Source organism: Muntiacus reevesi, chromosome 7, assembly GCF_963930625.1.
Source record: "Muntiacus reevesi chromosome 7, mMunRee1.1, whole genome shotgun sequence".
Classification (NCBI taxonomy): Eukaryota; Metazoa; Chordata; class Mammalia; order Artiodactyla; family Cervidae; genus Muntiacus; species Muntiacus reevesi.
This window is the reverse complement of record NC_089255.1, coordinates 22,096,265-22,112,199: the sequence shown is the minus strand read 5'-3', so window position 1 is coordinate 22,112,199 and position 15,935 is coordinate 22,096,265. Positions and strand designations below refer to the sequence as shown.

General features: G+C 40.8%; 1 protein-coding gene and 1 gene segment (V, D, J or C); both read left to right on the top strand.

Moving 5' to 3' along the window:
• The window catches only part of LOC136172319 (M1-specific T cell receptor alpha chain-like), a 606,661-nt gene that overhangs the window by 224,660 nt on the left and 366,066 nt on the right, over window positions 1–15,935 (top strand). The window lies entirely within an intron of this gene.
• Window positions 1–15,935, top strand: part of LOC136172318 (T cell receptor delta constant-like) — a 424,221-nt gene that overhangs the window by 128,618 nt on the left and 279,668 nt on the right. Inside the window, 1 exon segment of the C gene segment in view lies at window positions 9,223–9,237. Within this exon segment, the coding sequence occupies window positions 9,223–9,237 (15 nt within the window).

The following is a 15,935-nucleotide window of genomic DNA, read 5'->3' as shown; positions in this document are numbered from 1 at the left end:
CTGTGAGTAGCACAACTATTAGTATAAAAGATGAGGGACAGTCAGAAAAATCTGAGGATTAATCCTCAGAAAACACAAGGGGGAAAAGTGAAATTCATTCTGACTTATCTGGGAGCATCTAATGTTTTTACTGGAGAATATTTATGATCTCTGACAAAATTTGACCTGACATCATTCTTTCTCTGACCAATTTATTTATTGATCTTGTCTAAACAGTGGTGAAGAGTGATGACCACGTGATGCAGAGCCCCCCCATCTCTGATTGCCCATGAGGGAAGCAATGCAAGTCTCAACTGCAGTTACACAGTGACTAACTTTCTTTTTTTTTTTTTTTTAAATATTATTTTATTAGTTGGAGGCCAATCACTTTACAACATTTCAGTGGGTTTTGTCATACATTGACATGAATCAGCCATATAGTTACACGTATTCCCCATCCCGATCCCCCCTCCCACCTCCCTCCCCACCCGACTCCTCAGGGTCCTCCCAGTGCACCAGGCCCGAGCACCTGACTCATGTATCCCACCTGGGCTGGTGGTCCGTTTCACCATAGATAATATACATGCTGTTCTTTCAAAACATCCCACGCTCACGTTCTCCCCCAGAGTTCAAAAGTCTGTTCTGTACTTCTGTGTCCCTTTTTCTGCTTTGCATATAGGGCCATCATTACCATCTTTCTAAATTCCGTATATATGTGTTAGTATACTGTAATGTTCTTTATCTTTCTGGCTTACTTCACTCTGTATAATGGGCTCCAGTTTCATCCATCTCATTAGAACTGATTCAAATGAATTCTTTTTAACGGCTGAGTAATATTCCATGGTGTATATGTACCACAGCTTCCTTATCCATTCATCTGTTGATGGGCATCTGGGTTGCTTCCATGTCCTGGCTATTATAAACAGTGCTGCGATGAACATTGGGGTGCACGTGTCTCTTTCAGATCTGGATTCCTCAGTGTGTATGCCCAGAAGTGGTATTGCTGGGTCATATGGCAGTTCTATTTCCAGTTTTTTAAGAAATCTCCACACTGTTTTCCATAGTTGCTGTACTAGTTTGCATTCCCACCAACAGTGTAAGAGGGTTCCCTTTTCTCCACACCCTCTCCAGCATTTATTGCTTGTAGACTTTTGGATAGCAGCCATCCTGACTGGCGTGTAATGTACCTCATTGTGGTTTTGATTTGCATTTCTCTGATGATGAGTGATGTTGAGCATCTTTTCATGTGTTTGTTAGCCATCTGTATGTCTTCTTTGGAGAAATGTCTGTTTAGTTCTTTGGCCCATTTTTTGATTGGGTTGTTTATTTTTCTGGAATTGAGCTTCAGGAGTTGCTTGTATATTTTTGAGATTAATCCTTTGTCTGTTTCCTCATTTGTTATTATTTTCTCCCAATCTGAGGGCTGTCTTTTCACCTTACTTATAGTTTCCTTTGTTGTGCAAAAGCTTTTGATTTTCATTAGGTCCCATTTGTTTATTTTTGCTTTTATTTCCAATATTCTGGGAGGTGGGTCATAGAAGATCTTGCTGTGATTTATGTCAGAGAGTGTTTTGCCTATGTTCTCCTCTAGGAGTTTTATAGTTTCTGGTCTTACATTTAGATCTTTAATCCAATTTGAGTTTATTTTTGTGTATGGTGTTAGGAAGTGTTCTAGTTTCATTCTTTTACAAGTGGTTGACCAGTTTTCCCAGCACCACTTGTTAAAGAGATTGTCTTTTTTCCATTGTATATCCTTGCCTCCTTTGTCAAAGATAAGCTGTCCATAGGTTCGTGGATTTATCTCTGGGCTTTCTATTCTGTTCCATTGATCTATATTTCTGTCTTTGTGCCAGTACCATACTGTCTTGATGACTGTGGCTTTGTAGTAGAGTCTGAAGTCAGGCAGGTTGATTCCTCCAGTTCCATTCTTCTTTCTCAAGATTACTTTGGCTATTCGAGGTTTTTTGTATTTCCATACAAATTGTGAAATTATTTGTTCTAGTTCTGTGAAAAATACCGTTGGTAGCTTGATAGGGATTGCATTGAATCTATAGATTGCTTTGGGTAGAATAGCCATTTTGACAATATTGATTCTTCCAATCCATGAACACGGTAAGTTTCTCCAACTGTTTGTGTCCTCTTTGATTTCTTTCATCAGTGTTTTATAGTTTTCTATGTATAGGTCTTTTGTTTCTTTAGGTAGATATACTCCTAAGTATTTTATTCTTTTTGTTGCAATGGTGAATGGTATTGTTTCCTTAATTTCTCTTTCTGTTTTTTCATTGTTAGTGCATAGGAATGCAAGGGATTTCACACAGTGACTAACTTTCAAAGCCTACATTGGTATAAGTAGAAAGAGAAAGTTCCCACATTTCTATTTGCACTAATTTCAACTGGGATTGAGAAGTCAGGAAGATTAAGAGGCACATTAGACAGAAAAGAACTTCTCAGCATCCTGCACATCACAGTCACCGAGCCCAGAGACTCAGCCACCTACCTCTGTGCAGCGGAGGCACGGTGCTCTCTAGTCACCTGCAGCCGGGACCCAAATGCTACAACTGAGTCTCCTGCAACTGTTAGAGGGGGTTCTTGCTAAATCAAGCATGCATTCAAAATCAACCTGTAAGGAAAAGCAACTATTGGTCAAGATCCTACTGCCCATGCTGACAATTACTCATGAAGCTTAATGAGTCTCAGCTCAGACTAACTCATATCACTCTGTTAGTGCTTTGCTATGGAAGTCAGCATAGCTAATGTTTTCAGAGAATACCAATTCCATTACCACATCATTATGGCCTGTGGTAGAAACAAAGCCTTTTACCAGGATTGCACCAGCAACTAGTATGTGTACCACCCATCATTGACTTTGCCTGACAGCATCGATAGATAAAAAGTTCAGTTTATTTTTGATTTTCTAGTCCCACCTAGAATAGACTTATTTACAGATAGAGTTCTCCCCGCAACAATTTTGCTGGACCTATTAGCAAAGAACAAAAAGTGAAAACCAAGGCATCATTGCTTGATTCAAACAAAAGTTTTTCTTCCCTATTTTCAGTATTCTTACTCCATTGATTTGAGAGTTGTTGCTTATACTAGGTGCTTCATGAAAATGATATAGTAGAATTTTCTTAAGCTAATACACATTAATTTGAACACTTAGTATCCTAAGCAGTCTCCTCCCAAGAAAACAAGTGCTAGCCAACACAAGTTATGCAAAACTAACATAAGCTTAGCCTGGTTGAGTTATGATATATTTTTCCATGAAATATTCTTTTGTCATATTCATTGTATTTACAAAGAGTTTGTAATGAAAACAACTGTTTATTGAGATGAGAGTAAATACTATGGGCTTTGTTGGAGAAGGAAATGGCACACCATTCCAGTACTCTTGCCTGGAAAATTCCATGGACAGAGGGGCCTAGTAGGCTACAGCCCATGGGGTCACAAAGAGTCACACACAACTGAGTGACTTCACTTTCTTTCTTTCTTTCTTTCTTGTACTTTACAAATATTACTTCATTGAATTTTCAAAATAACTCTGATTGATCATTGTTCCTATTCCCTGTTAACAGACCAGGAAATGCAATTTCAGGAAGACTAAGGTATCCCCCCATAAAAATAACTGATAGAATTTGAAATTAAGACTATCCAGCTCCAAAGGCCATGCTTTCTCCAAAAATGGTGGGGGGGGGGGGGGTGGGGGGTGCGGATTATGCACAGCATGACCACAACTTTATACCAGAGAAATAAACAAGATATCAGAATAGCACATTTGACACATGAATAATATAACATGTTCACAGTAACATGTGAATTAAACAATATGAAAATGTTTGCAGCACTCTTATCGATAGTTGTCTCTGAGTACTGGGTGTGTGCTAAGTCACTTCAGTTGTGTCCTATTCTTTGTGACCCCATGCTCCTCTGTCCATGGGATTCTTCAGGCAAGAGTACTCGAGAGGGTTGCCATTTGCTCCTCCAGGGGGTCTTCCTGACCCAGGTATTGAACCTACATCTCTTTATATCTACTTTACATCTACAATGCATCTCTTTGCATTGGCAGGCGGGTTCTTTACTACTAGCCCCACCTGGGAAGCCCAAAGGCTTAGTACTATTTATTATTTTTCTGCTTTATAATATTCCTTACTGTTTAAACTGCCTGTAAGAAGAAAAAATGCAGTATGCTTCATTTTAAAATACCAAAACCCCAGGAAACTGAAACTGCATTATATGGTTATTATCTGACATATACAATGTTGCTGGATTATAACAATACATGACCAAATGACACGGCATTAAAACAAGATTTTTTATTGTTAGCTCTTCAAAGCACTGCAGATTAATGCTATCCCTTAAACTGGGAAGGTGTTAAAGCTACAAAATGACCTATTTCTCCTGATAATTGATTTTAAAGACTAACCTGTAAGTGGAGTGTTCTAATACCCTCTCTGTAGAAGAATGCAGACAATAAAGACAACTTGGGCTCATCAGTGTTAAGAACATGCATTGCAAGTTGAACACAGCTCTGATTACACTGCCCAGGAAAGGAGGAGACAGAGTAGGAAAACAGCAGATAATCATTCAAAGGAAGAAACAGAGTAAAATGTACCAGGATGTTGCTGCCTTTCTTCAGCCTGAACACACCTCTCTGCCCATTTTTCTTTCCTTCTTTTCTTTCTACACAAAGAACCGGAAGCCAGGCATGGGATAAGAACTCAGCTTTAATTTATTTAAGGCTACAAAATTGAAATAGGAAACCCTATGGCAAATATAAAGTGAAGACAACAGGAAGAACAAGACAAAGTATTTATTTTTTCATTTGAAGTCCTAGGAAGAAAAGGTCTAGGAGGCTGATAACTAATCCTTTTGCAAATGGCCTTCCTTAATGCAGGAGGTGTGTTCCTCAAAAGTTGTATGTAAACTAAGTTTTTATCTTATCACCCTCCCCCATCCTTAATCCTCAAGAAGTATACAAGGCCAAGAACTGAAAAATAAAAATCACAGTGTTAACTCATTATTCACTGTAGAAATCATCTTCCCCTCAGCAATTTACAGTCCACATGCCCTCAAGTTTTCCCATATACAAGACCTGTTAGACACTTAGCCTCCAATGCTTTAAATATACAGTCATATATAAATGTTCATAAGTTATGATAAATTTCAATATTTATAAAATTCATGTGGTGAGTAAAGGAAGTCTATTGCATTATTTGATCTGCTTTTCAATCTGTTAGAAATATTTCATAATTTTAGATACTCCTTTCATGAACAGTAAGGAGGGGAGCTTATGAGATTTCCAACATCTAGGCTGAATGCAGGGCCCTTCTATGACAACCTGGGATGGTTTTTACCTGGCCAGTCCCCTTGTCATTCTTGGCAACAACTCATCAGGATAAAGTAGGTCCTTTTCACTCTCAGCAGATGGCTATATAAATAGTCATGAATCCCATGAATTCTAGTGAATTTTTCCTAAAGAAGAAATTTACTAGAAGAAAAGAAAATGATAAACATAAAACTTGAGGTGCTATATTCAAAAACAATGTAAATATTCACCCAAATGATGGAGCCTATTTGTTAGAGTATATTTTAAAAAATACTCTAAAATACAGAGATTCAGTTCAGTTCAGTTGCTCAGTCATCTCCAACTCTGCAACCCCATAGACTGCAACATGCCAGGCTTCCCTGTCCATCACCAACTCCCAGAGCTTGCTTAAACTCATCTTGATTGAGTCAGTGATGTCATCTAAACATCTCATCCTGTCGTCCCCTTCTCCTCCTGCCTTCAATCTTTCCCAGCATCAGAGTCTTTTCAGATGAATCAGTTCTTTGCGTCATGTGGCCAAAGTATTGGAGTTTCAGCTTTAGCATCAGTCCTTCCAATGAATATTCAGGACTTATCTCTTTTAGGGTGGACTGGTTGGATCTCCTTACAGTCCAAGGGACTCTCAGGAGTCTTCTCCAACACCACAGTTCAAAAGCATCAATTCTTTGGCACTTAGCTTTCTTTACGGTCCAAATCTCACATCCATACATGACTATTGGAAAAACCAAAGATTTGACCAGATGGACCTTTGTCGGCAAAATAATGTCTCTCCTTTTTAGTATGCTGTTTATGTTGGTCATAGCTTTTCTTCCAAGGTGCAAGTGTCTTTTAATTTCATGGCTACAGTCACCATCTGCAGTGACTTTGGAGCCCAAGAAAACAAAGTCTGTCACTGTTTCCACTGTTTCCCCATCTATTTGCCATGAAGTGATGGGAGCAGATGCCATGATCCTAGTTTTCTGAATATTGAGTTTTAAGTCAGCTTTTTCAGAAATTGCACTCATCTCACATGCTAACAAAGTAACACTCAAAATTCTCCAAGCCAGGCTTCAGCAGTACATGAACCATGAACTTCCAGATGTTCAAGCTGAGTTTAGAAAAGGCAGAGGAACCAGAGATCAAATCTCCAACATCCGTTGGATCATCGAAAAAGCAAGAGAGTTCCAGAAAAACATCTACTTCTGCCTTATTGTTTACACCAAAGCCTTTGACTATGTAGATTACAACAAATTGTGGAGAATTCAAGAGATGGGAATACCAGACCACATTACCTGCCTCCTGAGAAATCTGTATGCAGGTCAGGAAGCAACAATTAGAACCAGTCATGGAACAACAGACCGGTTCCAAATCAGGAGAAGAGTACATCAAGGCTGTATATTGTCACCCTGCTTATTTAACGTATATGCAGTGTACATCATGAGAAATGCAAGGCTGAATGAGGCACAAGCTGGAATCAAAATTTCTGGGAGAAATATCAATAACCTCAGGTAAGCAGATGGCGCCACCCTTATGGCAGAAATCGAAGAGGAACTAAAGAGCCTCTTGATGAAAGTGAAAGAGGAGAGTGAAAAAGCTGGCTTAAAACTCAACATTCAAAAATATAGAGATTATGAGGTGATATCAACAGTGTTTATAGGATAACTTTAAGTTAAAGAAACAGAACAATGCCATCACCTTGTTACTCAAGCGTTCTTAGTTTAATTCCCACTAAATCAACTATGTTGCTTTATTTAAGCTTCTGCGTTAAAAAGTATGTTTCTTATTCAACAGAAATTTTAAGGCTCTCCTCACCCCCTGCTTCTTTTTTTCCTTGTCTGACATGCTTGAATTCAGGGTATCCCACCTATTCACAATATAACCAGAAAGTCCTCAGGAGATACACTCAAAACATAAATGAGTTTTTATAAGCTCCCACAGCCCTGAGTCTGTATCTCAAAATACATCCATCTGGTGCCTTGATGGAAAGGCATCTCTCATGAGCAAAACCTCCTTTGGAGTATTTGAGCACATGTCTTTGCACTAGTTCAGAGCTACACAAGGAGGGCATTTACACAAAGGGCGTTCTGGGCATTGATGTCACTTAAAACACAGACCTCTATGAGCAGCAGGTCGTCTCACCCACCAGTCAAACCGAACATGCTCTTCTGCCCTTTCTTGATTCTAAGGAGCTGCCCTACCATTCCAGTCTGTGACCCCCTCCCCTCCTTTTTTCTTTTCTCACTTTGGTGAATCCACCTAGACTTCCAAAAGAAAACACCGGTGTAAGACTTTTTGTCTGCTTGTCTGTTTTTTTCAAGAAGACCCTGAGACACCAAGAACATGGTAACTCCTCTCACAGCTGGTCATTGGCTCAGGTATATGAAGAGCTTGCAATTTAGTTTAGTCCTGAAGCGAAAAACGCAGCTGAAGTGGGAACAGTTTCTTTTTCATTCATTCCTATTTCCTTCTGTTAACAAGAACCAACAGAATTTACATCTCAGAAGAGTAACCTGTCACCAAAAGAAATATTCTAATTACAAGACTATTGTTTATTTGTCATAAAAAAAAATGAAAGAAAGAAAACCAAGTTAAAGAAACACCTATAACCTCAACCTACAGGAATTACCACTGTGGACAATTAGCATTTATACTTTCCATTTCATCTTGTTCACAAACATTAAAAAATAAGTCTAGAGAGATGTGGGAAGTTCACATTATTTCAAAGAACCAGTGTTTTTCAAAGTCTCTGCAAGAAAAGATAGTTCTGTTTCTTAAAAAAAAAAAAAAAAAATCTCCTTATGTAGTTCAGTTGAGCTCCTCCCATTTCTGACCTGAAACCCAGTGACTTGATTCTGAGACACTGTCCTCTTGGAAGCAGTCACCAAATAACGTAAACTCATTAACAAGAGATCCAGAAGAAATGATGAATATGAAGTTTATCTTCACTTCACTTCTAGCACTGGCCCTTCCAGGTAACTGAGTCCTGTCCTGCATCTGAGTTGCCCTCCTGAGGGAGGCAGCCTGAATGAGCCTTGGCTGAGGTCTGCTTTGTGTTTCAGGGCCGAGAAGAGCAGACTGGATCAGATCCCAGGAGACGGAAGTGTCTGGAGCAGAGGGGAAGACTGTGAGCCTCTTTTGTAATTATTATACTTCATCTACGAGCTTCGTTAGTCTCCTCTGGTATCGACAGTATCCAAATCAGGCGCCAGAATATATTCTCTACAGACAGTGGGGGTCCTCTGGAAAAGGATATGCCAGTTTTGCCACAGAACGGTTTTACTCAGATAATACAGCCAACACAACAAATTTGTACATCAAGAAGGTGGTGCCTGCAGACACGGCTCTGTACCTCTGTGCCCTGGAGAGGCACAAAGAGAATACTGCATAGGGTGGCCGTACAAGAACATCAGTGCACCGGAGGAAGCAGAATGCAGCACACGAAACCACACCGAGGAAACCAGAATTGAAAGAGACACGTGTGTCCCAGTGTTCATCGCAGCACTGTTTACAATAGCCAGGACATGGAAACAACCTAGGTGTCAATCGGCAGATGAATAGATAAGAAAGCTGTGATACATGTACATGATGGAATATTACTCAGCTATTGAAAAGGATGCATTTGAATCAGTTCTAATGAGGTGGATGAAACCGGAGCCTATTATACAGAGTGAAGTAAGTCAGAAAGAAAAACACCAATACGATATACTAACGCATATATACGGAATTTAGAAAGATGGTAACAATGACCCCATATGCAAGATAGCAAAAGAGACACATGTATAAAGAACAGACTTTTGAACTCTGTGGGAGAAGGCAAGGGTGGGATGATTTGAGAGAACAGCACTGAAACATTTATATTATCAAGTGTGAAACAGATCACCAGTCCAAGTTTGATGCATGAGACAGGGTGCTCAGGGCTGGTGCACTTGGATGACCCTGAGGGATGGGATGGGGAGGTAAGTGGGAGGGGGGTTCAGGATGGGGAACACATGTACACCCATGGCTGATTCATGTCAATGTATGGCAAAAACCACTACAATATTGTAAAGTAATTAGCCTCCAATTGAAACACATTAATTAAAAAAAAAAAAAAACTGTGTTTGTTTTTTTTTTTTTTTTCACATCAGGGTAGTTCGGAGTTATGGGATCAAAAAAAATCTAATCTGACTACATTACCTCTATTCAGTTGTAAGCAAAAAACTTAAGTTTTTGGAATTCCTATTTCCTGAAATTAGAGATAATAATGCCATGCTTCTTTGTCAGTTCTTACCTTTCCAGTTGGAGACAGGAGGCGAAGTGAGTAAGTGAAATCTTCACACAGGCTGCTTGAGTCAGAGGACACCTGCTGCAATGGTTCAAACCACACTTCTAACTGTCTACTAACATCCAAAGCCTTACATCTTTGTATAAATGTTGGATAGGGTGTAAAAGACAAAGGAAGACTTTAAACCTTATTCATTATAAACTGTGTTATCACAAGCAGCCTTGTTAGCCTTGTGTTAGCACAGGTGGCTTCCAAGCTAGAAACCTGGGGTTCCTGCAGTTCACAGTGAAGCCTGCACAGCCTCACTGTGGCTGAATAACTGCACCAGTCATTATAAGAGAACTTATTTCTACATAAACAAAATTTTTTTTAAAGTCTTAGCTCCAAACTTTGTAGCTAGTGTTAAACAACTGAGGACTCGTCTCAATCCCAGCTCAGCATCCCTGGCTCTTCCTCCTCTCTTGAACTGGAGGCACCAGCTTTATGGTCACTGCCCCCTAAATCCACTTCCTTAGTTGTCCAGACCCACTGACAGAGCCCCCCTGGAAGGCCCTGTGTGTCTCCAACTCATCTTTTACATGGATAAATGAGAAAAAGCAACCTTCAGCTCTTCGCTCTATAGTAGACCAGTCAGTGGAAGATTGAACTGATTGTACCAAGCATTCAGAAATCTCCATTGACCTCTCATTGGAAACCACTTCTGATTTCCAAGAGAGAAGATAAGATAAAGCTATAATCTTCATAATTAATTTTGTCTTATGATTGTTTTAAAATAGTTAAAATTGTAGAATTTAAAATATGACACAAATGAACTTATCTATGAAACAGAAACAGACTCACAGACCTAGAAAACAGACTTGTGGTTGCCAAGCGGGGTGGGGGAGAGATGGATTAGGATTAGCAGATGGATAAACAAAAGGTCCTATTGTATAGCACAGGGAACTATGTTCAATATCCTGTGATAAACCATAATAGGAAGGAATACAAAAAGGAATGTGTGTGTGTGTGTGTATATATATATATATATATATATATATATATATATGCATATATATATGCATAACTGAATCAAATCACTTTGCTACATACCAGAAATTACCACATTATAAATCAACTATACTCCAGTAAAAAAGTTATATATTGAATTGACTTTAAGAGATGAATACCTTCTCATTTTTAAAAAGTTGGAACATTATTGGAACATTACAGATAAGGTATAAGTTCTTTTTGCTCACATCTTCATCTGGTCTCTTTTCCTAGAGGTAAATGCTACTTTGGGTTTATATGGTAATACATGTTACAGCCCTTTAACATAATTAATATGGACATATATGTATACATGTACTCATGGAAAATATGTACTGTTATTTTGTGGCATTTTTACATATATGTTAACAGACATGTTTTACTCAGCAACTGTCCGTTATTTTACGCACAAAATGGTCTTGAAGACTAGCCACGTTAATAGATAGAGATCATTTCATTCCCTTTTAATTCATGCAAAGTAATTCATTGTATCAGTTGTCTGCTGCTGCTGCTAAGTCTCTTCAGTCGTATCCAACTCTGTGCGACCCTGTAGACGGCAGCCCACCAGGCTCCACCATTCCTGGGATTCTCTAGGCAAGGACACTGGAGTGGGTTGCCATTTTCTTCTCCAATGCGTGAAAGTGAAAAGTGAAAGTGATGTCGCTCAGTCGTGTCCGACTCTTCGCGACCCCATGGACTGCAGCCTACCAGGCTCCTCCGTCCATGGGATTTTCCAGGCAAGAGTACTGGAGTGGGGTGCCATTGCCTTCTCCGATCAATTGTCTACATCTTATTTAATAATACCAGTAATAGTAATAGTACTATTTCTCTATGAGGTAGTGAACCAAGGCTTAGATGATTAACTGACCAGCACCACATGACTAGTAAATGGCAGAATGGAACACAAATCAAATCTTCTGACTTTATTTAGAAGGTACTTCTGAATCTAGTCTAGGTTTTTCTTGTTTCTCATTGTCACCATGCTCAGTGACCAGGAAGAAGACTTTCTTCACAGAAACCCCTTTCTCCAGAGCCAACAAAGGTCCGTCTAGTCAAGGCTATGGTTTTTCCAGTAGTCATGTATGGATGTGAGAGTTGGACTATGAAGAAAGCTGAGAGCCGAAGAATTGATGCTTTTGAACTGTGGCATTGGAGAAGCTCTTGAGAGTCCCTTGGACTACAAAGAGATCCAACCAGCCCATCCTAAAGGAAATCAGTCCTGAATATTCATTGGTAGGACTGATGCTGAAGATGAAACTCCAATACTTTGGCCACCTGATGCAAAGAACTGACTCATTTGAATAGACCCTGATGCTGGGAAAGACTGGGGGAGGGAGGAGAAGGGAACGACAGAGGATGAGATGGTTGGATGGCATCACCGATTCAATGGACATAAGTTTGAGTAAACTCCAGGAGTTGGTTATGGACAGGGAGGCCTGGCGTGCTGCAGGTTCATGGGGTTGCAAAGAGTCAGACACGACTGAGTGACTGAACTGAAATGAACTGAATCTGAATATATAGCTTATATAAATTGCAGCTCCTTTGTCATGATTTTTATGGTTCTTGGGCAGGATAGCAAAACCCTTCTCTTCCATATTTGTAAACTTTCCTATAATGCAACTCTGGTTGATGCTGCCAATTTTTTCTTTCATTCCTTTCTCTCCAATCAAAGAAAACTATCTCTCTTCAAAATGCTCAGTAACAGGGAATCAAGCCTGATGTTGATGTCTAATAGAAAACATAAACTCAGATAACTGTGGGGAGTAGTGACCTGATGGAGTGTCGACATATTGTACTGGTTGTCACGTTTCCACCTGTAGCTGCGGCATCGCGCACAACTCCAGTGCTCTGCATGAGGCTGGCCCTGCACGCAGAGCAGAGTGGAGCCCTGGGCTTGTCAGAACACACCCAATTTTACTCGGGGAGATCAGAAGACTGCCTGCATATGCTGCCCCAGACTGCCATGGGCAGCTCTAACTCCATCTTCCTCAGCAGGGACTGAGTCACCTGGAGGTGGGAGCTTTTCTGAAAGATGCTTCCAGTGAAGGAGAGGAAAAGAGTCATAGACATCAGGCTGTGATGTCTTCTGCAGTCTTCTTCAGACACTGGGGTTGTAGAGGTTTTAAACAGCTTGTTCAGAACCATTGCACTGAGTCACAGATCCAGCCTGGCCTGTTCTCCGCTGTTACTTTTTCTGCCAGTTTCAGCAGCACTCAAGAATCATTCTATCCTAACCCGGCATTTTTACAGAAGGGGAGTCTGTGGCTCTGAACTGCAAATACTTTACAAATAATCCAGTTATTTTTTTCTTGGTTTAGGTGGTGTCCCAGTGGGGACATACTGATATTTTTCAAGTGATTTTTTGAAGTTCAGCAGCTTCTAGGAACAGATAATTTTCTGAGAACTTGCAGAAAGCAGCCAACACCATCTTTCTCACCATCTAAGCTGTGAGGCCAGGAGACTGGAAGGAGTATGTCTGTGCACTCAGGATGCTCACAGTAAGAGGAACAATAAAAACTGTAAGACCAAAACCTCAGAGCTTGTACCCCAGAGTCACCTTCTGCAGGAGCTGGGGAGGACCCACAGACCCTAAACGGAAAAGCATAACTGAAGAATGGAAAGGAAACAAATAACTGTATTACAGGAAAAGCCATCTCAAACTGCATTCACTGAAGGTTTTCAACTCATAGTCCTGAAATTGACTCTCACCTTTAAATCTTAACAAATTAAAGAAAAAGATCTAGCATTTTCTTTTAATCTAATTATTTTTCTATTTTCTTTAAACTTTTAGTAAAGTTTAAAGCACTGCTGCTTATTATAATAAATGAAGCAATAAAAAATACATAGTTAATCCTCATTCACCTGTTTCTCATCCCTGAGAGGCAAGCAACTTTAATACCTGATGAGTGTCTTTCCCACCATTCTCCCTGCTTATGTAAATATATACAACATATAGTCATACATATATAGCAGTTGTTTGGTTTATATGTGCATTGCTTTTTTGGTTTGTTTATATTGATGTGTGTGTGTGTGTGTGTGTGTGTGTGTGTGTATAAAACAGAGTAGTAAATCATAACCCACTCCAGTATTCTTGCCTGGAAAATCCCACAAACAGAGAAACCTGGTGGACTGCAGTCCATAGGGCTTCAAAGAGTTGGACATGACTGAGCATGTATATATAATAAATGTTTTATTTTTCACATAGTACAATCATGACATTCCTACGGGTCAGTAGATATTATTCTAACGTATTTCTTTCTTTTTTCTTAATGATAATAACCTTTAGTGAACTATCTTAACACTAAAAAATAATTCATTTCCATTACAGAAAATATGACTGGTCAGGTAAAGACATAAAAAAGAAATAAAATTAGGAGGGAGAACAAGATGGCAGAGGAGTAGGTGGACGTGGAGTATAGCTCTCTTCATGGATAACATCAGGAATATATCTTCAGACACAGAAGTACATGCAGAATACCAGCTGAGAGTGGACAGGAGTATCTGACCTGCAGAAAAGAATATACAGACCCACATGAAACTTGGGAGAAGAAGAAACTAGGGGGAAAAATAGGAGTGTTAGTAGGACTGGACCTGCTCTCAGCGTGTGAGGGAATTGAAGCAGGGGTGCAATCCCCACACTAGGGCAATTGTCTGAGTCAGAGGAGAAACATTTAAGGCTGAGAGTGAAACAGCTTATCTGTGGCAGCCTAAACGGATTGAGAATCAGACGGTCCTTGCCGCAGTCATACAGACCCCAGACGGCACAGCGGCTGGGCCCTAGAGTTTAGGGATTGTGGAGCAATCCCCGGATGACGGCTGCTGTTGACTGCAGAGAGACAGATGGAGAGGATGTGAGGGAGGGGTTTGTGGTGTGAAATGCCTGTGGAGAAAAGCCGGGCAGCCATGGAAGCAAGGCGATACTGCTGAGTCACGCCTAGGGGTGAAGCCATCACCACAGCCTCTCTCCCCCACACGCCAGCATCGGCAGCTGAACAATAGGGAGGCTGGCCCATCAAACACCTGACCACTGATCTACAGAGGAGGACCCCACCCAGGGTGCCCCTTTAAGTGCCTGATGCACTGATCTACAGAGTAGGACCCCAGCTGGGGGGCCCCCTCTATGTGCCTGATGCACCTGAGCACCAGAGAAGGACCCCAGGCAAGGAAGGCCGCTAAGTGCCTGCAGGGGCAGAGCCTTGGAGAAAAACTGGCCAAAGAGGCCTTCTGATCACCAGCTACAAGAGGCTCAAGGGCCATCACTCCTGCGGTGGAGGCAGTCTGTGTCCCTGCACACTGGGCGCCGCCAGGGTCCCCACAAGCCAAGCAGCTGTGCCACCTTCCTGCTCAACTCCCCCTGGGGCAGAACTGCCACAGGTCAAAAAAAGTCTTGTGCCTTTGCACACAGGGTAGCTTCGGTCGTGTCCAACTCTTTGCGACCCTGTAGACTGTGGCCTGCCAGGTTTCTCTGTAAGGGAGGGGCGTCCTCCAGGCAAGAATACTGGAGCGTATTGGCTGATACAGGCTGCCACACCCTTCCAGAGCACTATATTTCCTGCTGCCCTAGCCGCCAACTTCCCTGAGTAACAGGTGCTGCCAGAACCCCTGCAACCCAAGCAGCTGCACCACCTCCACATCTGGCCCTCACAGGGGCAAACCCAAGTCCTCCAAGGCAGCCTCAGGAGCAAACCCCAGTGGATGACCCACATGCAGAGGTGGAAACAAAGCCACAATTGAAACCCAAGGGCAGTGTGACTAAGGAAGAAGACCCAAAAACTTCCCACCAGCTGTACAAGCTGCAAATTAAATCCACACGATCAACTAGGCAGACTCTGTGTCTATGGAATATATGAAAGGTCATTGAGAGCTCCCACAAAAGAAAACACACCTGTTCTGATAGCTGTGGACATTGGAGGCAAGAACACACAGGAGTAGGACCAGATTAGAATCTGAGCTGCCCCCACAGCAGGTCCAGAGATCAGCATAGTGTTGGAGGGCATCCTAGGGAGGTGAGGTGGACTGTGACTCCCAGCAAGGAAAGGATTCTGACAGCAATGACTCAAGAAAAACATTTATTATTCTTGTTTTGACTTGTCCTGTAGATTCTTTTGCATTTTTTTCCTTTATTCCCCCCTCTGTTGTAGTTGTTGATTTTATTGGCATTATGAAATCTAATTAAGGTTTTGAGTTTTTTCTTTTTTTCCTGTCATATTTTTTATTGATGTTATAAAACTCTGCCTCTATGTTGGGCTTTTGCAGTTTTGGGGAGGTTTTCTTTTTCTTTTTTTAATTTTAATTTTTAATTTTTTAAACCTATTATTATTTTTTCTACACATTTTTTCTTTGTTTGCTTTTCCTACTGTTCTT